Genomic DNA, 21786 nt, shown 5'->3' with positions numbered 1-21786 from the left:
TACGAAGACATCTTAACCTCCCCGGCAGGGGTTCCTCTGCACTGTCAAGTCAAGCACTCCATCGATCTGACCCCAGGTGCGCTGCTACCCAATGGACCAATTTATCGGCGCTCTGTTCTGGAGAACAATGAAATCAAGAGGTAGATTCAGGAGCTCCTGCAGAAAGGTCACATCCGTCCGAGTTCATCGCCATGTGGGAGCCCGATCGTGTTGGTACAGAAGAAGGATGGGACGTGGAGACTCTGTATTGACTATCGGGCGCTGAACAAGATCACTGTCCGTAATAGGTACCCGATCCCGCGGATTGATGACCTCCTAGACCAACTAAAGGGGGCGAAATATTTCAGCAAGATCGATCTGAAGTTAGGATATCACCAGGTACCAATCGAACCCTCAGATGTGTGGAAGACTGCCTTCAAATCTAAGGAGGACCTCTTCGAATGGTTGGTCATGCCTTTCGGATTGACGAATGCTCCTGCAACCTTTATGAGGCTAATGGATAACATCTTGCGGCCATTCACCAACTCCTTTGTAGTAGTATACTTGGATGACATTCTGATCTTCAGCCAGAGTTGGGAAGAGCACCTCCACCACATCCGACAGGTTCTCCAAACACTGCGGCAACACAAGCTATGTGCCAATTTGGAGAAATGCACTTTTGGCATGACCGAGGTTCAGTATCTGGGATACATCATTGATGAACAGGGGGTGCATGTCGATCCAGCCAAGGTCCAAGTCATTCGGGATTGGCCCTCTCCAACCACTCTAACGGAGCTCCGCAACTTTCTAGGTCTTGCCAACTTCTACCGCAGGTTTGTGCTGGGGTTTTCTCATATTTCTTGGCCCTTGATTCAAGTCACCAAGGGAGGGGAAAAAGCAAAATTCTTTTGGTCTGAATCTCAACAGAAGGCATTCAGAGAGTTGAAGGATCGCCTCTGCACGGCACCAGTGCTCGCGTTACCAGATTTACAACAACCATTTGAGGTCGAGACAGATGCCTCTAACTATGCTATTGGGGCAGTTCTTACTCAACATGGACATCCAGTGGCATATCACAGTGAAACGCTTTCAGACACAGTCCGGAAGTACCCCACTTATGATAAAGAGATGTATTCCATTGTACAGGCCTGCTGACAATGGAAGCATTACATTTTGGGGAAGGAAACGGTCATCCACACAGACCACCGACCCCTGCAGTTCATATAGACCCAAGGGAAATTGCAGAATGATCGCCATCAGAAGTGGTCTACATACCTCCAACAGTTTCACTTGAATATCAAGTATAAAAAGGGCAACACCAATAATGTTTCAGATTGCCTCAGTCGACCACCGATCATGGCGCTGACCACCGTGCTCCACTCTTGTGGGCACGAGACTTCTGATTGGCCACTTCTCTACAAAAGCGACCCAGAATTTGGCCACACATACCAGACACTCTTGGAGGGTCGGCATGTTGCAGATTTTCACCTCCAGGATGCCCTATTATGCCACCTCAGTCACCTCTGTGTTCCTTCAAGCGAGCGTGCCAAGATGATTTGGGAAGCACACTACAGTCGAGCTGCTGGGCATTTCAGGGTCGAGAAAATAGTGGCAGTACTGCAAAATTATTTCTATTGGCCGAATCTTCGACAGGATGTTGGGAATTACATCCGATCATGTATTGTCTGTGCCATTGCCAAACCGACCATTAAGAAGCAAGGCCTCTATACCCCGTTGCCTACCCCTAGTCGACCTTGGGAATCCATCTCCATGGATTACATGTCAGGCCTTCCTTCCACTAAGCATGGAAATGACTGTGTTTTTGTGGTCGTCGACAGGTTCTCGAAGATGGCCATTATGGTGGCCTGCAAGAAGAATATCACAGCAGAAGCCACTGCTAAACTCTTCTTTGAACGAGTGTGGGTGCACTTTGGGATCCCACAGTCTATCATCTCAGATCGGGACAGTCGGTTTCTCAGCACATTTTGGTCCAGTCTCTGGTCAATGCTGGACACCAAACTCACGAAGTCCACAGCCTTCCATCCTCAAACTGATGGCCAGACAGAGGTTGTCAATAGGATGATTGTGCACATTCTGCGCATGTATAACTCAAAGCATCCACGCACATGGGACGAGAACCTCCCCTATGTTCAGCACAGCTACAACTGAGCTCTTCACAGCTCCACTGGCCATAGCCCTTTTCAGGTGGGTTTGGGATTCCAGCCACTATGCCCCATTGATGTGGCCATGCCACTTGCAGCTACTCACATGAATTCAGCTCATGTCCAGTCCGAAACAGATAAGGCCACCAGCTTCATTGAGCGCATCCAACATATTCGCCAGCAGGTCCATGACATTCTTGAGAAATCAAATGCCAAGTACAAGCTGTTGTGGGGAAAAATGCCTATGCAGGACAATCCTATCCACCTAAGGTGTGACAGTGCCTTAGCAACAAACGAGTACAGCTATACTGGTTTCTTCCTTTATGAAATGTGAAAGAAGAGAGATCAATAGACTTACCGGTGTCTTCCGTTTGTCCCTTGATCCAGATCCTCTTCCCTTTGGGTGTTCACAGCTACTTGCCTCCTCGCTCGCCCAAGAGAACAACTACTTGATTCCTGTGAGATCACAAGAGAACAGCTACTTGCGACAAGAGAAGAACACAACACAAAGGCAAATATACATATTCGTAAATGATTCAGGATTAGAAACAAATCAAATACACTAATGCAATCATACATCAAGAAAACATCAGCATATAGGAGAAACCAAGAGAGCTTTATTGATGAATAACAAGGTTCAGGAAGAGATACAACCCAAAGGGCTCCAATCCAGCATCTCCTTCCCAGCAAATGGAATTCCTATCTTCAGCCCCTTCAAAGCTTTAAGCACCCAATAGTTCCAGTCTCAAACCAACAGCAATTCTTTGCAATAACAAAATTCCAGCCCCCCAGATCTCATGGAAGAGAGATCCATATATAGATGTTTGGAGAGAGGATGAGTCAGCATGAGATCTGACTAGTGTCCTCTCCCTCTGTCAGTTCTTGAGTCCACTTGGAGGTTCTTGCTTCCACTTGGAGATTTGGAACCTCTTACTCATCACTAGTCGAATTCCCTGAGGCAAGTGTCATTTTGGAAGCTTCCTGGGTTTTGACACCTTGAGAAATGAGCCTGCCACTTGTCCATTCTCGTTCAGTGCAGGTAGCCTTTGTTCCAGTTGACATTCAACGCAGGTAGCCAGTGGAGCCATTGACATTCAGCACAGATATCCAGTGGAGCAGTTGACATGATCCTGAATTGACTTGTTTTTGAGTAATTTCAGGTGGAGAACTTCTGTGAATTGTTGTGGTTTGTTAGCCTGGTTCCTCTAGGGGTAGGAACAACATGTTTAGGGACTTTGGATCCCTTAGATTATAGACATTTCATGCTCAATGCTGTAAGGAACAAAAATGTCTATAACAGTTGCCCCCTAAAGTATGAGGCTGTTTATCGGGCGGAATGCTTTATCAGGGGGATTCGAAGTTCATCCAATGCTGGGAGGAGACCTGTAATACAATACAATACAATGCATTATTTTTCATACTGCTTTCATGATCTAACTGAGGCGGGCATTCCCATGCTCAGCTTTATAAATTCATTTTTCTGTACATAGCACAGACAATCGTCTGATGGTAGACTGATAATTTTGATGAAATTATCATCCTTTGAGTAGGATGATTATCTGCTGCAACAATGTACATGTCAATGTCTTTATCTTTCCTGAATATATATATCGCAGCCCGGATGGATGAGACTAGATCCGGGGTTTTCAAACTCGTTTGATATTCACTCTAAGTACAAGTCGATCCATGTGAGAATTGTTCTGAAGTCGAACATGGAAAGACATCGCTTGATTACCGGTCAATGATGTAAACCGTTAACAAGCGCGAGAGGAATCACCGATAATGATGATGACCCTCAAGGTACTGCAGTACAATTCACGTGGTGTGAATAAAGGACCTGGCGTCAAACACCACGCAAAATCTTTCGGTCGAAGGTCATTGATGTATACCTGTCGCCGGAAGTGAGAAACTTGCCATTGTGGCATGCAAGCTTCAAAGTACCGAAGGAGTTGTTCCTAGATCAACTTCTTGGATAATGAGCTGATGTCGACAAGAAGCGATCCGTCAAAGGAGGGCCTTAATGAATCCCACATCAGTGACATGGAACGAAGCTAATGATTTTAATGGAGGGGAAAACGATTTGTGACATATGATTCAGGGTGGCGGTCATGAATGGATGAAGGATAATGTATGGCAGTGGATGGGACACGGTTGACTCTTTCTGGACGACTTCTCTTGAACATATGGTGACACTGATGCGATGGATCGGTAGCATTACCCCAAATATGGATGGTATGGCGAGACCATGGTGATGTGACCGGTGAATGAAATAACCCAACCCAATTGTGGTACGGAGGAAAAGTGTCATGTTCAAGAGCGACTTGCTACCATCAAAGTTTTCTTTAGTTTCTCCCAATTTTTCCCCAGTCATTGCTGACCAGTACCTCTTTATTTTTTTCAAGCTTGAGGAGGATAACATATGCTTGTTCTATAACCTGCCCTTCGGGCAAGCCCATCGCTATGTTTTAATGAGCCTAGCGATAGTGAAACTCGTTCTCGTCTAAAGACAAGTTTGTCGCTATTTAATGATTTTAACGAGTCTAACGACAAGGATAACTCGGTTCTTTTCATTTTTAGAGAGTCTAAAAAGATACATAAAGTCAACTCCAAAATTCCTTTTTCGTCATCTAATCCCTTAAGTCCGAAAAAGTATAAAACAATACAGAAGGGATGAGTTTTCGATAGTTTTAACGAGCCGAACAAAACAAGCGCTCAATCTTTTTGTGCAATAATCCCTCAGGTCCAAAAAGATTAAAATCTAGAGGAGGGATAGCTCTTCCGGTCTCTTTAACGAGCTGGAAGGCCAAAACTCGGCAATCTTTTCATATTTTACGAGTCAATTGAAAAGAGCTTAAAGAAGACTCGTCTTTTGAGGAACGAGTGATAAACAGGGTTAGCAGCTAATTCCAGGTACAGGTTGGAATTCTCCAATCACGGCAGTGTCACAAGGATGGCTAGGTGAAATCACTCTTTGCAGCTGTTCCTCAAAATGGGTAAACAATCATATGGAGGTGAACGATCGGCCAAATGAAAAGTGGAGGTGACAGGTGCAAACATGACCAAGGCTTTAATGGCTGATGATATTACATTCATAGTGGTTATTTACTGGGATAGTTCATTTTTTAACGAGCTTAAACGCGGGTGGAAACATTTACTCGATCCTATGTTTATTTTTTAACAAGCATGAACTATGTGCTAAAACTGCTCAGATCTTGCGTTTATTTTTTAACGAGCATGAACTTTGTGCTAAAACTGCTCGATATAAGTTTGCATGCCCCAGCATAATAACGCAGATCGAGGTGCATGCCCCCCAAGCTTCATTGCATTCAACTTGGTGGTTGGAATGAAGGTTTACCTTTGATATTTGGAAAGGGGATTGTTTTCATTTTTTAATGAGGTTGACGTAGTAAAAGAACTATCCTCATGACTCCTTGTTTCATTTTTTAACGAGGTTGACACGAGATAAGAACCGTCCTCGGAGTCCAAATCCATTAGATATAGAAGGTTTCATATTCCACTGTGGCCACTTCCGCCAGATTACTCGGAGGTGGTAGGGCAAAAGTACCCATTAAGGCAGGGTCTTTTAGGAGACCTACTCCGATATTTTGGAGTGAATGATTGCTTCCATGGATCATTGGAATGCTTCCCGTAACTTGTGAACTGTTAGGGGGAAATGTTTGTTGGTCGACGATTGTAATTCCTCCTTGGAAGGGAAATGCAATCTTTCTGAAGTAGGTCGACACAACTGCGGCCATGGCATATATCCAGGGTCTTCCCAATAGGATGTTGTAATCAAGGTTTCCGTCGATTACTTCAACATCAATTTCTACCGTTTTCCCTCCTAGTTCAACCTTCAAGTTATTTAGGATACCATATGGGGTATATGTCCTTCCGTTGAATTCTTGTAATGTCGTCGATGATCGCGACAAGGTTGGAGATCCTAAAGTTTTCCAGCAACTCATCGACATAATGCATGTAGATGCCCCCTCATCAATAATTGTTCGATGAACAGTTTTGTTGAGGGCTTTCACTTGAATAAGGAAAGCTAGTTGAGCTGGTAACTGAGGGTCATATCCTTTATGATCAAAGGCCACAAGATTGGAATCCATTGGGTCAATCCCACCTATTGCTGATAATAAAGCTTGCTCTTTGGAGAAGCAATTTTGCGGTACCTCAAGTGTCGACATAGCGGACGACGATTGGTCCAGGTCCTCTATCTGTGCTATTTTCACACAAGGATTAAATGTCGATTTGTGTACTGCTCCCTTTCGCGACTTTATCATTGGCTCAGGAACGATGGTTGGCACAACTTCGGTCAAAGTTGTTGTCGAACTACTAGGTTGTTCATTAGCCTTGTTATTCGACACCTGTGGATTCCCGTAATCTTTATTCCTTGCCAAAGCATCATTTTGCTGCTTTGAGACAGAAAACATAAGCACTTGGGATCGGGAAGCATTTTGATTAGCAACCAGTTTGGTTCCCGGGCTTAGAAACGGATCAGTCAATACTGCTGGGGTTTTTGAACTCTTAAAGAGTTTCTTAACTTCAGCTATATGTGGACAATCTCTCGTCCAATGATCCTCATCGCATATATGACACCCCGCAGGGGGTTTCCTTTTTCTCCCTTTCTTTTTCTTCTTGCCCCCTGGTTGCTTCAGTTGTTTGCCCTTGTCGGTCGACACGGAATTCACTTCAGAGGCAAGAAGTTCCTCATTTGCATTTTGACTGGAAATCTTACCGGCTTTTTTAGATGTAGCCTTTGTCGATTTCGTGTCTGTCGCGCCAATCACGCCATCACCGACGTGAGAGTCATTGTTTGATTTAGGAGGAGGAGGAATTGAGAATTCCGGTCTAGGGGCGTCGGGTATTTTGTCGTAGAGCGTGCCAGACTGAGTATAGACCAAGTCTAGATATTGCGCACGAGCGATAAATTGCTCTTCTGTTACGACTCCCCCCTTTGCCACATCTTCCGTTATGGCAGGAAGTAACGACTTGATAAACCATTCAGCTAATAGCTGATCGGGAATGTACGTTTTTACCATCCTACGACGACGTTGCCACTCATGTATATGATCAGATATGTGAGTGGCCGTTGTCTGTTTGAAGTTGGTTAGGAGTTTCGTTCCCGTTTCATACCTTATCGATAATTGAAAATGGGTTAAGAAAGTCGTGGCTAAGGTACTGAAATTGTCGAACGAAGCTCTAGGAAATTCAATATACCATTTTGTCGCTGGCCCCGTTAACGTCCTCTGAAAAAGGCGAAGTCTTATCGAATCATCATTCAGGGTGTTTGATGAACACCACAGATGAAATGTCATCACATGATTCGACGGATCTTCACCCGGATTTCCATTAAATTTAGGAATATCTGACGGAAGTTTATGCGGAATCGATGGCCACCAAGGGGCATAAGCAATTGGATCATTCATCAGCCAGTTTAGATCTGGTAATTCTAGAGTTGCTACAAAGGGCAACTGTTGATTCAGGTTAGGCGAAGCATACCCAGGATAGGATGGAATCGCCTGAGCAGTGGGTCTTTGCATACCAGCATAATGCTGGCAACTTTGACAAGTTTGATGGGCATAACCACTATAATATGGTTGCCCATTACTTACAAAGACTTGTTGCTCAGGTCCTTGATATGATTGCTACTGTTGTCCAATACTGGATGATTGACCAAGATGAGGAGTCATAGTACTTGTTTGATCCTGAGTCGCTCCAGATAAGGAGGCACTAACCTGAGGTTGTGATTGAGTCATTGAGACAAGAGGCTGTTGTATTGCAACCCGAGAAACTTGGGGTTGACATGCAACAGGTAGCGCTTGTACTTGCGACGCAATCACCATACCAGGTATAGTGGCAACATTCGACACAGGGTGGACTGGTTGCATTGAATATGCAACCCTTGGTTGCTGAGGCAGTATTGGTACCCAACCGCTGGATGTAATTCCAATTTGACCTGAACTTTGTTGTAAACTTCCATATGGTTGTTCTCCGGGAGGGAACAATGATAAGGCATACTGCCCTCCATATGGTGGCAATCCAGTACTTAAAGGGTAGATTGGCCTTTGAAGACACATTGGATCAATTTGTTGAGTTTCAACATAAGAAATACCAGATGATAATCCGGATGAAGAAATAGGAACTAACCATGTCGTCTAAACAGTCTCTGATTGGACTCCAGCTTGTTGTTGACAATTTTCCGGGACAGATGGTATACCAGCGAACATCGTTGGAGTAGCGGCAGGAGGCTCTGCCGCTGCTGTGTCGGATGACACAGTCCTGGATGTCGACGGTTGTTCAGACATATTTAGTCTATCCAAAAGATTTTCTAGCGATTCTACAAGAACTTTGTGATGAGGGTAGACTAACTTCGAAGATCAACGAGGGAAAGGTGATGATTATTCCGTTTAAAATAAATTTTAACGACGCTTGGACACAACTTGCTTTTTCAATTTTAAAGAGTCGAGAAAAAGCTAAAGATGACTCTAGTCTCCTTCGATGTTTTAACGAGCCCGAAGTGACAAATGCTCGGATGGACTTTTTCTGTTATAGAGTCTGAAAAAGGCCAAAAGGAACTACTCTGGAGTTCTAGGCAGAGGGTGTGCCAAACTTTTCGCAAAACCGCAGAATACCTTTTAGGGTACGGGCGGTCGATCTTCCTGAATGCTGTGTTCAGTGCATTGCGATCAGTAAGGCGGCCAACACGGCTTCCTAAGGATAAAGGTTTTATTCCTATAGGGGTCTCCCAATATATACGCGACGGTACGTGGGAGCACAATCCGTACTGGTGCTATCGTCCCTCAGGAGGAATCACCCACCATCCACGAGATTGACAGTCACCAGGCTTTATGACGCCGGAACACGTCTCTAGCCTAGACCTCTATGTTGTGCGTTATGTTGCAAAGCGTTGTTAAGTTCATTCAATTTATTTTAGGTTGATCTTTTTAAAGTTTGCCTTTCAAGGTTCACCACGAGATGTATGATACAAATTCCTAAATGCAGTCTAAAGATGATAAGCAAGCTTTATATCTTTTCAACTTTGAAAATCCTAGCTACTAAGGGAAAAGAAAGACACTATCTTTTCTCAAAGAGCAATCAGCACACTCTAATGCACTTTTCCTAAATCCAACATGCAAACTTATCAAATGCAAATGCACAATGCAGGTGTTTGTTTTCCACTTTCTTAGTATATATGCCTACAAAGAAAGCTTTTTGTACAACTTTGAATTTGCTTTTAAATGATCAACACAAACAAGTTCACTTTTTCGAAATCAGAGAAGATAGAAGAGATTACAACACTTAACGATTTTCGAAATAAAGACTTGTTTTGACACTTAAAAGAGACAAATTCAAACCAATAAGCAAAAGTAAATCTATAATCAATCTGCAAACAGCCAATGAACTCTCTTCTAAGATCACAATCAATCAGATCTGAATCAAAGGCTACAGGATGACTACTTTACTAATGCAAAGGAAAACTGTAAATGACTCCACAAACACACAAAAACACTCACAGTATTTTTGTACAAAAGGAGGTGGAATCTAAGCAAAGAAAAGGAGTTATCAGACTGGTACCTATGCTGGTTAAAGGCTGCAAAAAACAGAGATCAAAACAGGGCAACAGACAGCAGAGAACCCCAGCTGCACAAGGCTAAACTGGTTTAGCGCAACCTCAACATTGAGGACTTGACATTCAGCGCAGGTAGCCCTCACGGGACCTGCGTTGAAATGCTGACTGCCTTCACAACAGTTGCGCTGAAGGAGAAACTCTCGTTTCCCCTGGGTTCTGGGTCATAAAATGCTCAAAAATCAACTGTTTTAGGCCAAATCAGAAACACAAGCAAGGTATAAACAAAGGGATGCTTTGAGAGGGTACTAAAGACTATCACAAAGGATCATCACATCATTTGTGAGTCCATTGTTAGATCATATCCAAAATCCATTGAAGGATCAAGGCAACAACAATCTACTTTGCAGAAGCAGTTCGATGCTGTTGAGTCTATGAAGCAAACAATGATTTAAACACAGATGAAATGACTAAAACAAATTTCCCCAGTGGAGTCACCAATTTGTTGTGGGGAAAAATGCCTATGCAGGACGATCCTATCCACCTAAGGTGTGACAGTGCCTTAGCAACAAACGAGTACAGCTATACTGGTTTCTTCCTTTATGAAATGTGAAAGAAGAGAGATCAATAGACTTACCGGTGTCTTCCGTTTGTCCCTTGATCCAGATCCTCTTCCCTTTGGGTGTTCACAGCTACTTGCCTCCTCGCTCGCCCAAGAGAACAGCTACTTGATTCCTGTGAGATCACAAGAGAACAGCTACTTGCGACAAGAGAAGAACACAACACAAAGGCAAATATACATATTCGTAAATGATTCAGGATTAGAAACAAATCAAATACACTAATGCAATCATACATCAAGAAAACATCAGCATATAGGAGAAACCAAGATAGCTTTATTGATGAATAACAAGGTTGAGGAAGAGATACAACCCAAAGGGCTCCAATCCAGCATCTCCTTCCCAGCAAATGGAATTCCTATCTTCAGCCCCTTCAAAGCATTAAGCACCCAATAGTTCCAGTCTCAAACCAACAGCAATTCTTTGCAATAACAAAATTCCAGCCCCCCAGATCTCATGGAAGAGAGATCCATATATAGATGTTTGAGAGAGGATGAGTCAGCATGAGATCTGACTAGTGTCCTCTCCCTCTGTCAGTTCTTGAGTCCACTTGGAGGTTCTTGCTTCCACTTGGAGATTTGGAACCTCTTACTCATCACCAGTCGAATTCCCTGAGGCAAGTGTCATTTTGGAAGCTTCCTGGGTTTTGACACCTTGAGAAATGAGCCTGCCACTTGTCCATTCTCGTTCAGCGCAGGTAGCCTTTGTTCCAGTTGACATTCAACGCAGGTAGCCAGTGGAGCCATTGACATTCAGCGCAGATAGCCAGTGGAGCAGTTGACATGATCCTGAATTGACTTGTTTTTGAGTAATTTCAGGTGGAGAACTTCTGTGAATTGCTGTGGCTTGTTATCCTTATTCCTCTAGGGGTAGGAACAACATGTTTAGGGAATTCGGATCCCTTAGATTATGGACATTTCATGCTCAATGCTGTAAGGCACAAAAATTTCTATAACACAAGCAGCGACATGATCAACATTGGGTGCCACACAAGTTTCAGGTGGGCGACAAAGTCTGGTTGCATTTGCAAAAGGAACACCTTACTGGAGCCTATCAGAAATTGAGACCACTCCGATATGGTCCTTACACCATTACTAAGGCTATGGGAGACAATGCATTTGAGCTCAGCATTCCCCTATTCCTTGGCCTGCACCCAGTGTTCATTGTGGACCGCCTTCGGCCATACTTTCCACCATTGCTAGACACATCTGACATTGCAGAACAACTCAAACCCGCAGAATTAAATCCAGATTGCATGGAACAAGCTGCAACTGATCGAATCATGGACACACAGATTAAGAACACTCGCCAACAGAATATCCAACTGTATCGAGTTGTCAAAGCAGGCCAACTCCTTCAGCAGGGCAAGTGGCTCACCAGGGAACAAGTTCAACAGAAGTTTCCTCATCTCATGGAGGAGCTCAACGCACTGGGGACCATTGCTTCCTAAGGGGGGAGGAATGATCCAGGTGGATATTGGTGGCCACCTGCCAAGTCCACCTGGACCCCCACCATTGTCTTTCTTAGCATTTTCAGTTTCCTTAATTGTAGCACAACTTACTATTTTTAGCAGTTTTTCGGGTCCTGAACTTCCGGAGCCGTTTTGAGGCCCTAAACGACGTTTTTTGCCTGTTCCAACAATGATAGTGCTCGGATAGATCTTTCTAATGAGCTATTGTACGCATCAAACGAAGATCATATGCCAAAGTTACGACCCCGGGAAGTTGATGTACCAATTTACCCGAAACGGGGCCCACAGTTTGGCGTTTCATCTCCTAGGGTTAGGTTTTGGAATGTTAAGGGTTTTCCATTGTTTCTCAACAATAAATAGGCCTTCGAGCCTCATTGTAACACAGTTCAGAGGCATGTAGCCATCACATCTCTTCTCAGAGATAAGCTACCATCGCCCTAGCTGGTTTAGTTCCATTTCTGGTTGTAAGCATATTTCAGTATTTTCCATTAATGAAATGAAGTATTATTTCTGCTGCATCTTTGTGTATATGGTTGTCTCTGTAATTTGTTGCGTTCCTGTTTAAATCCGGATCAATGTGGCACCCATTGTGTGGCATCAGAGAGGACTCGGTTGAAACCACTTACCTCTTGAAGCCCTTCCGATATCCTGCCGGTTTTTGTGGGACCCTGCTTCTAACAGAATCGGTGCAGTATCCGTTGCATTTTATAATTAATTCAGGTCCGGGCGCTTTTCCTTCTTTGAGGGGTTTGCCCTGCGATATGCTATTAGTGACTTGTCACTAATCACATATCAGAAACTACCCCCGTTTCTTGAAATGATCTCTGGTTTTGCTAATTCGTGGCAACGCACATTACCATGGGCTGACGGTCTGTGCGCTTGACTGAGGGTCCTCGTTGCTCCACACTGATCACAAATTGCAATTTTTACGAGGATATCTATGATAAGCTTGATCTTTATAAGACTTTGAAACTTTGGCATGATTTTTAAAGAGTTCATGAAAACTTAGAGAGTGTTCTAAGATCCAATTCAGATCATATTCTCTACTGGGGTTTGTACTTTCCAACTTACTTCTTGTGCTTGGTACATCTATTTTCTGTGGGAGATTAGCAAACATGAAAAAGGAGAAGAGGCATGATAAGGCAAGTGATATTTCTTTTCTTTTTCATTTTTCATTTATTAATATAATTAGGACACCAAAAAATTCCTGACAGATCTAGATACTCGTTCATGGGGACTCACCCTAGGTGTTGTACTATTGCTAAATGATGTGCAGGTTGTTTCTGGAATCAATTCCAGCCTTCTTATGATGGCCTCCTTGTATCTCGTGCTACCCTTGGCTCTTCAATGGTCTATGGCATATAGTGACGTAGTTGTATCCACTTTAAAAATATCTAGATTCAGTCGCATTATCATGCTAGTAGCTTATGCTGCATATTTGTTCTTCAAATTAAAGACACACAGACAACTATTTGAAGAAGGCCACGTAATAAATAAGTAATAAATTGTGACTATAGAAATTTCATTGGTTCTCGCACTTGATAGTTATTTTCAAACAACACATTATACTTATATTGCAAGAAACAAAAGAGGAAGAAAATTTGGAAGAACCATCCATAGGACTCATTAGTTCCATCATCTGGCTCTGCACTCTTACTGTACTTATATCCCTACTTTATGAGTATATTGTTGAGACCATTGAGGTGAAAAATAGTTCTTTGCAAATGTTAAACTAATTTAGCTGATAGTTTGATGTTGTTCTTGTTTACTTTACGAGAAAGCTCAATGGTTTGATCAGGACATGGAAGAATCATGGGAAATATCTGCGAACTTTATCAGTATAATTTTGTTACTGATCATAGGCAATGCAGCTGAGCATGCTCACGTTGTATTATTCTCTCTCAAGAACAATCTCATAAGTTGCAGATTTATAAATTAGAATGTTTTTCCTTACTTCCTTACAAGGGAAAACTTACAATGCATTGATCTCTAAATTTCCCTAGAGGATTTTTATACTTGTTTTATATTGCATGATGTCAATATTTATAATTGAATTGTAACATATCTAACATTCAACAACTAAATTATTCAAATCTTTAGTGATGGATGCTTCCTCACTATTTGTCTTATGAAAACCTCTCTTCTTTTTCCATTTTCTTCCTTATGATAATTATTATTATCAATTACATGGTATTAATAAGATTTTGAAAATTGAAGGTTTGAACATATCTCTATCAGTTGTAGGATATATCATTCGATGTGGCTATGGGTTCTTCCACACAGATTCCCATGTTCGTGGTAAGGCCTGTATATAAAGGATTTTATTATATTGGTTTGTTTGATTATAAGGCATTTTATTCTCTCCCAAATTCATAGTGAACGGATTCTAAAATTTTTTTGCTCCTCTTTTGAGATTCCCTTCATAACTGTTCTAGAGTGTATCATGGGAAAACCCATGGACCTCGATTTTCGTATTTTGGAGATGGTTACTCTATTCTCCATGGTAGTGATAACAACATATATTTTACTGGTTCGATGTAATCACCATCACTTGCATTTTGTATCCTAGAAACTTATTTACTCTAGCATTGGCCTTGAGTAACACTATACAAAGATTCATCTGATTCATTTATGTTATGGCAATTAAGTAAAACGTTTGTTTTTAATTATACCATGTAATGCGTGTACATGATGGAACATCAAATTACATGAAGGGGCTTAAATCCTGGGGTCGCTTCCACAAAACCGACAAGTTTGGTCCACAGTCACTAACATGTGGGCCTATGAGAGCGACTTTAGGTCTTTGTTCTCTCCCTTTCCCATAGCATGCGAGCGATTATGGCCTCATAGATCAAGAACATCAGTGGGACACAAGGACAGGTTGATGGATTTGTGATGATAATGTTATGACATGTGTCTTTTACAGTATGTGCCTAGATTTGGGTTTGATTAATGATATGTTGCATAGAAAAAGTATTATTCAGTAGTTACAGATATATACACAGTTTTTCTTCAGAAAAATCGTGTACATACATGGATTAGATTTTGGGTAGTTGCGTATCAATTCTGCAGAATGGGAAAATCTGTACGCGAGTATGCTTCTTGAAAGGAACATACATACCTAGAAGTGCCTTATAAGGGTTGCGTACATATGCTAGGGTTTTGAGGTATATGATGTCTAATCAGTCTTGTTTTGTTTGTTGTTGTCGGCTGATGAAGTCTTCCATGATGATCTATGTTTGGCAGTGTTGATTGATGTTGAACTGATTATGTTATGAATGATGCTTCTATGAGACGATCTGTATTTTGTTCAGAGATCTGTGACAAGCTCAATATGCATTTTAGTGATTGATTTCAATAGTGCAGTGATTCAGTTTCAGGGTTCAGTGTTTAGAGATCTATATGTGGGTTAGTCGAAGGGAAAGCATATATATACATTGGTATGTCTCATAATAATAGCACATATATTCTGATATAAGGTTGAACAGGGTTTGAAGTGACAAGATCTGGTTTTTGTGATGAACAATAGGTGGTTTGACATTTTGATGAGGAGTTTACAATGAATTGAAATGATCTAGTTTTTTGGTTGTTTGAGATTCGATATTTGGTTTATTTAATGATTTGTTGATGAAGTTGGTTCAATGATTTGATACAATGTTGGTTTCAATATTCTTGTCTGATATTTGGAATGGATCGAGTTTGAAATATTCTGAAAAGTGATCCACAAAGAACATAAGATAAGGGGGTTGTAGCTTCCTTCTCATAGAATATGGAAAACGAGAGAAGGTTGTAGCTTTCTGTAGGTGGGTGCCTGCGTACTAGTACGAGTATGCGCTAGTACAAGTATTGAAGAAATTTCTCTTTATAATAAAGGAAGAAGTTAGAGACGGCAACAACAATGGTTTTTTTCCCACATTGGGTTTCCACCTAAAAATCTCGGTGTTCGTGTGTTTCTTGTGTGTGATGACTTATTATGTTCTTACTGCATATGATTATTGTTTAATTAATGTTTATTGAAGTATTGATGTAATGGTTCAAGTTAAACAGATGATTAATCAACTCAAATAGTTGGTGAACTGGACATACGCTACTTGTCTTCATCACAGTCACTTACATACGCAAGTTTACCTCATAACAGTTGTGTATAGAAATTTAAATGAGAAAAGAAAAGTTTAAGTAGTTTAAAATATTGATTCACCCCCCTCTTAATATTTTTCTATCACAAAATTCTCGAGCTCTGTGATTTTGCAAGTAGGTGCGATAGGTGGATGTTTATATGCTTATCATTTAGTGTCCATCCATGTATTTTTCTCTCCTTTAAGCTCGGAGGAACTTGTCTAACCATGGGTTGAGCTGCAGAAACACTGATTAGATATAGAAGTTGTACATTTCGGTATCCATAGAGATGTTTTGATTATATTCCACAAAGAAACTATAGATTATAAGTTATGATGAATGATACCTTTTATTATGCCTGAGCATGTCCTAGATGGCCTTATAGCTTGGAAATGTAGAAAACGTATATGTGAAAAAGATGGAGATGATCGTAAAAGGGATGTCAAAAAGAGGGCAATTCAGGACCTTAACAAGAGCCAGTGGCAAAGAGATCATGTGGATGTTGCTTTTCTATCGAGCTTGTGTGAAGCATCTATCAAATTGCCATCGTAACAACATATGAATGTGTTTTATTATAGGTGCACAATGTGGCTATGACAGATCCATTTGAATTGAGACCTGAAGTTCATTCAGAGAGAATCTTCAGCTTAAATGGAAATTGAATTTACTCAAGTAATCTGTTGAGCGAACCACTAGATCATTTTTTTTCTAATGGTTTCGTCACCTCGAGAGAAATTTCCTTTGGAGAAGGAATAAATGAACCCATCAGTCCAGCTCTTGGTATAGGCACCACCATTGGGGGAGGATTGGGTAGGTTGCCATTCTGTTGAGGATAAGGTGCATTTGTATTGGTCACGTAATTATAAAAATAAACTTCGTCACTTGCATTTCTTGCACCTCTTTGATGTGTTTTGGGTGTCTTCCGTGTAGGTGCTTATGTACAAATACGAGAAGATGGAAAACCTTTTCGCATCCAAAAATGCATGTTTTTTGGATGGAAGCTTCTCAACACAATTATGATCCAAAGAATCAAATATTGTTGCTCTAAAAGGGTGGTAAATATCTCTCAACAATTCATATTTGAGGATCGTTTGACTAATGAATTAAAGAACAATGAATTTATTTTCACGGGATACCTAGTGTTTGGTTTGCAGAACCGAATGTAGACATTTGGGTCGTGTTATAAGTCTTTTTTCATAGAGCCATTAGACGCTTGTCTCTGGGATCCCAGATTTAAAGGTTTGTTCTACAACTATTTTCAACCTCTTGAAGATGAAAGACTTCATTTTAGATATAAAAGAGGACTACAACAGGAGGCAATTCAGAATCCACATAGGACCTCGCCCAGTGGTCCATGACGTCAAGTTATTTTCTACTATATGTCAGAGCCACTGATATGTCATTGTTGCAGCTTGATTTTTCATTAATGGGTGCAAACATGGTACAACAAAGAACACACATCGAATGAATGTTGTCATGAGATTTGTTTTTATGGTTTTATTGGTTTCTTTATAAAATTGGTTAGTGAAATGTATGCATAACCAATTAATAAAACAATATATTATCTATGTAAAACAATATTCCCTACCATTCAATAATACTATAAGCGAAAAAAATATCCCGTATTAAAAAAACACATTTATACACCATAAAATCTTTCATTTCATTTTCTAAATAATTCTTGAATTAATAAGCAACTCCATACCTATACATATGGAGTCAATCCTCATCGATAAAAAATAAATTCAAAATCATAAAATTACGTTACCACTGAGTCAACACAATTGAAATAGATATGGGTAATGTGCCCTTGAGTTTTGGGAAAATATTCTTATTTTAATAGTAACGTAATGCAATAAACCTTTACTTTGTATGCAATAAGGCCTTTCATTTTAATTACTAAATAAACATTTGTAGCATGTACGCAATAAGGTCTTTCATTTTAATTAGTAAATGATTGTTAAATTATTTCAAACTTTTAAATTAACTAAAGGAATTGGTAACCCATAGATATAAAGATAAGATAATGTAAAACATGGGGACTATAATTATCAAAAATCATAGTATTTAATCAACCATGGAAAAAAATATGGCTATTAGAAATCATAGTCTTTAATCAACCATGGAAAAAAAAATGGCTATTAGAAATCATAGTCTTTAATCAACCATGGAAAAAAAATGGCTAATGTGCCTTGGAGTTTACACAAATGGCCTACCATTTACACATACTAGGAATGCCACCCAGATGACATACTTTGTGATTTGTATCTGGGAGGGTTAGAGAGACAGAGGTTCAAGTACAGTTCGCATGACCAAATTCTTTGTTTCACTGTTGGCAATGCTGAAGCCATCTCGGTATTTGTAGAGGTGGTAGAAAGCTCTCAGAATGTCAAAAGCATGTTTCTTGGAGGAGATGGGAACATTGGTGTCTGGTTTCAGAAACTCCCAATTTATTTCTTTCATCTTTTCCTCTATCATGCTCTTTATGTGATTGAGAGCATCTTCTTCTGTTGCTCCAGGGTTGTCCTTCATATAGCAGGATATAGAGGAAGCTTCTTCACCACGGCTCCGCTCGGCCTGCATTCACCATCCCATGCCATGCGTTCAATATGATTCAATTTCATTTCAACTCCAAAACCAGTTAACTGTACTACTTTGTGTTTGATTTGAGATAGAAGCTGCAATGCCAATTTACCTGGTAGCCGCACACGTCACCTCGTAGTCGAAGGATGGAAGATGCCGCGTCATTGAAACTGGATGGGAAATCAATCTCCTGCAGGACGTGAAGGGGGAGGGGAATATCCAACGTGAGAATGGGTTGCAGTGTGGCTGCTCGATACCCAAAACTCACCTTCCCGTTCTCCAAATACTCCTCAAACGTCGGTATATAACCGCTGGCCATCCACTTTGCTTCTTCCAGAAACGCATCAAATACGGCTTCCCACTGCACACCAGTACAGTACATGCAAAGCGAATTAAGTGAGGCTGAGTTTGGATACCCCAATATTTTACAAACCTATGACCATTATCATCAGAAGAAAATAAATATGTTTTTTCACATCAAATGTGTATGTGTATGTACTATGTATGGGGTTAATATTTAAATATGTTTTTTCACATCAAATGTGTATGTGTATGTACTATGTATGGGGTTAATATTTTCCATACGGTATTTCGAGCATAGGTGAGCGTGTCTCGGCCTTGACTCTTCTCCGCTTCTCGAGCCATTTGATTAACGCAATCGTAAAACACCATATATATGCCTTTCATATATTCTGGAAGGCAGTCCCTGGCGGACGGATCCCATCTGATCATCATACGCACACACAGTTAGTTGCTATTTTATTTTTTATTGGATTAAACGATCGATCGATCTAAGGAAGCTAATTAGTCATCACCACCTCTACCTCTTAATTGCGGCTGTGAAGAGTTCGAGCTCCTCCATCGTTCCGAAAGTGTCATAGATGTCGTCCAGAACTATTCCAAGATAACACGTTTTGGCAAAGCCCAATCTGAATGCTGAATGTTTGGGCTCAGTGGCAATGCAGGAGGCCAAAGTGTAGAATTCCACGTGACGATGCCGAGTGAATGTCAGTTGAGAGAAACCCGAATCTTTCCACCATCTGCACACAAAATAAATAATTTTTTTGAATATGAGACCACTCAAATCCGAATTTGTCTGTAATAAAGTCATAATAAATAATCGTGGAGACAGCTGATCATTACCTGGAGAGCTGTTTTAACTCTTTTTGCTGTAAGGAGTGAAAGATATTGAACTCCAATTTTGCAAGTTCTAAAAGCTTCTGGTTCTTGGTCGTCGTCCTGAAAAGTTAAATGCAAAGTGGATTTAACGTTAAATTCCCTTAATTTAGATGACTTTGATGAAATGAAATAATGGGCCTACTCCAATATATATATATTATATGAAATGAAATAATGGGCCTACTCCAATATATAATATAAATATACTGTACTTACTTGACACAGGGAATAGTGTCCTTTCCAAATACGTCAATATAATTTCTTGCTTCCAATCTCGGGAAATTTGTGAGCCAACCATATTCAATAACGTATTCAATCTGCCAGCCACAATATTGTTGCTATAAAAACATTTAACCACATACAATAAAATACGCTATTTTGTGAATTTGAATGGGTATCGCTGCCTCACCTCTCCTGAAAGACTACCATTGGAGATCGGAACCGTTTTTAGGGCTTCCTTTAAATATGATGTACAGAATATTTGAGCTTCTTCCAGGACTTTCTCCCCAGGAAATGCAAGAAGGGAGGCCCTAAATAAATTGAGAATGCCTCTCATCTCTGCCTCTGTCTGAGCATTGGCAGAGCAGCCTGCAAACTTACCATTTTGATCTTTGAAAACTTCCAAAACATCTGAGATGAAATAAAATGAAAACATTTATTAAACCAGATCCATGAGAGAGGCCGAAAAATTACAGATACTAGGATTCAACTTTTCTGAAACCACCGATTTAGTAATAAAATGTACCTGAGGACACCGGAAATCCGTGTAGTCGAAGAGTTCGGAACCCCAAGGCAGTTGAGTTGAGATCAGTAACAACACTCTCTCTACCACATCCAATGCCTTTCTCGCTCCAATAGCTGCAGACCAAGATCGATCATTTATGGTTATAATCGCACGTACATTGTATTCCACATATAAATTAGCACAACAAAGAATGATGATAAGGCTACGCTGACCGACCTGTAAACATAATCCAACGCTGATTTTATTTCATTTCTGAAATGCCTATCGATTCCCAAACGTTCAACGCTGCCCACCATCCAAAGTTGCTCAAGGAGATCATTGTGGGGAGTGAGTACTGTAAGTGAATTGAACATCTCCTTTACTTCCCCAACAAGTCTATCAGCACGTTCGCGGTAAGAAGGTGCCTGAAATTAATTGGATCAGAAGAAATTTATTCAATTGTATTAGTTCAATGTGATGAAGGAATCGGCAGAAGAATAAATTGAAGCTGAAGCTGAAGCCAATTAGTGATTACCCACCCCATAAGGCGTTGAGAGGGACTGGATGAACTCGTCGTCCCAGAGATTGGAATGGTAATCGCCTGTGCGTCTTTGTACACCAGGTGAACTCATGCTCACAGATTTGCTGCACAGCTCGGCTTGGTCGACGACGGAGGCCATGGGTACAAGTGATGAGATAGATAGAAAGGAGGGGGAAGGGGAGGGCCAATATTTGTGGTACAACCCTGTCGCTGCGGTTCCTTATATATGGGGTTTCTTCTTGTGTGCCACAAGTCCAACCAAGCGCCGCCTATTGGGACCAGTCCAATGACATTTCAAAATTCAATCAATGCGTTCTGGTGAGCGTGAAAACATACCTACATACGCTCACCTGTAACACGTGAAGATCTAAGTGGAGTCTGGTTTGGAGGCTAAGTAAGTAAGTCAAATCTCGTTTGTAGACTCCAATATCCGTCTCCTTTGTGGACCAAGACCATTTCAACGTGCCTCAGTCTTCATAAATCAAGTCTGCTTTGTACCCAATCAATCCAGTCCGAATTGTTTGAATGAGGTGGCCCCCTTGGTTCATTGTCGTAAAAAAGAACATGGCTTTTGCGTATTGAAAACTATTTATTGTTATTATTGTTTAGTACATATATATAAAAAACTACCCAAAATGATTTATTATTATTATTTAGTACATGACTTTTGTGTATATAAAAAGGTCATAAGATGATGCGATTTTTACTGATTTTTTTTTTTTAATTCAAAAATATTTATTATTTATATATTATCGTGATGTTGAAATTGTCATTTTATGCCGGCAATTCTCCGAGAATTATATAATCTAAATCTAATAAGTTTTCAAAACTCATCGCCGTG

At 40.8% G+C, this 21786-nt stretch overlaps 1 protein-coding gene and 1 pseudogene across 1 annotated transcript; one reads left to right on the top strand and one right to left on the bottom strand.

The window, feature by feature from the left end:
• Positions 1-14627, top strand: part of LOC149174243 (vacuolar cation/proton exchanger 3-like) — a 33632-nt pseudogene extending 19005 nt beyond the window's left edge.
• Positions 14628-17984: 3357 nt separating this feature from the next.
• Positions 17985-21132, bottom strand: LOC149174242 ((E,E)-alpha-farnesene synthase-like). The gene is made up of 10 exons (XM_089419252.1): positions 20944-21132; positions 20642-20829; positions 20426-20538; positions 20090-20310; positions 19897-19997; positions 19645-19740; positions 19326-19541; positions 19087-19225; positions 18614-18862; positions 17985-18495 (listed from the first exon to the last, which is right to left on the bottom strand). The coding sequence occupies exons 1-10, from the start codon at positions 21082-21084 to the stop codon at positions 18196-18198; spliced, it is 1764 nt and encodes a 587-aa protein (XP_089275378.1). The 5' UTR covers positions 21085-21132; the 3' UTR covers positions 17985-18195.
• Positions 21133-21786: the final 654 nt, after the last annotated feature.

This window comes from Pinus tabuliformis, chromosome 4_1 (genome assembly GCF_031772625.1).
Source record: "Pinus tabuliformis cultivar Carrire ecotype Pingquan chromosome 4_1, CPIR1, whole genome shotgun sequence".
Classification (NCBI taxonomy): domain Eukaryota; kingdom Viridiplantae; phylum Streptophyta; class Pinopsida; order Pinales; family Pinaceae; genus Pinus; species Pinus tabuliformis.
The sequence above is the reverse complement of the archived record's forward strand: the minus strand, read 5'-3'. Positions and strand labels throughout refer to the sequence as shown.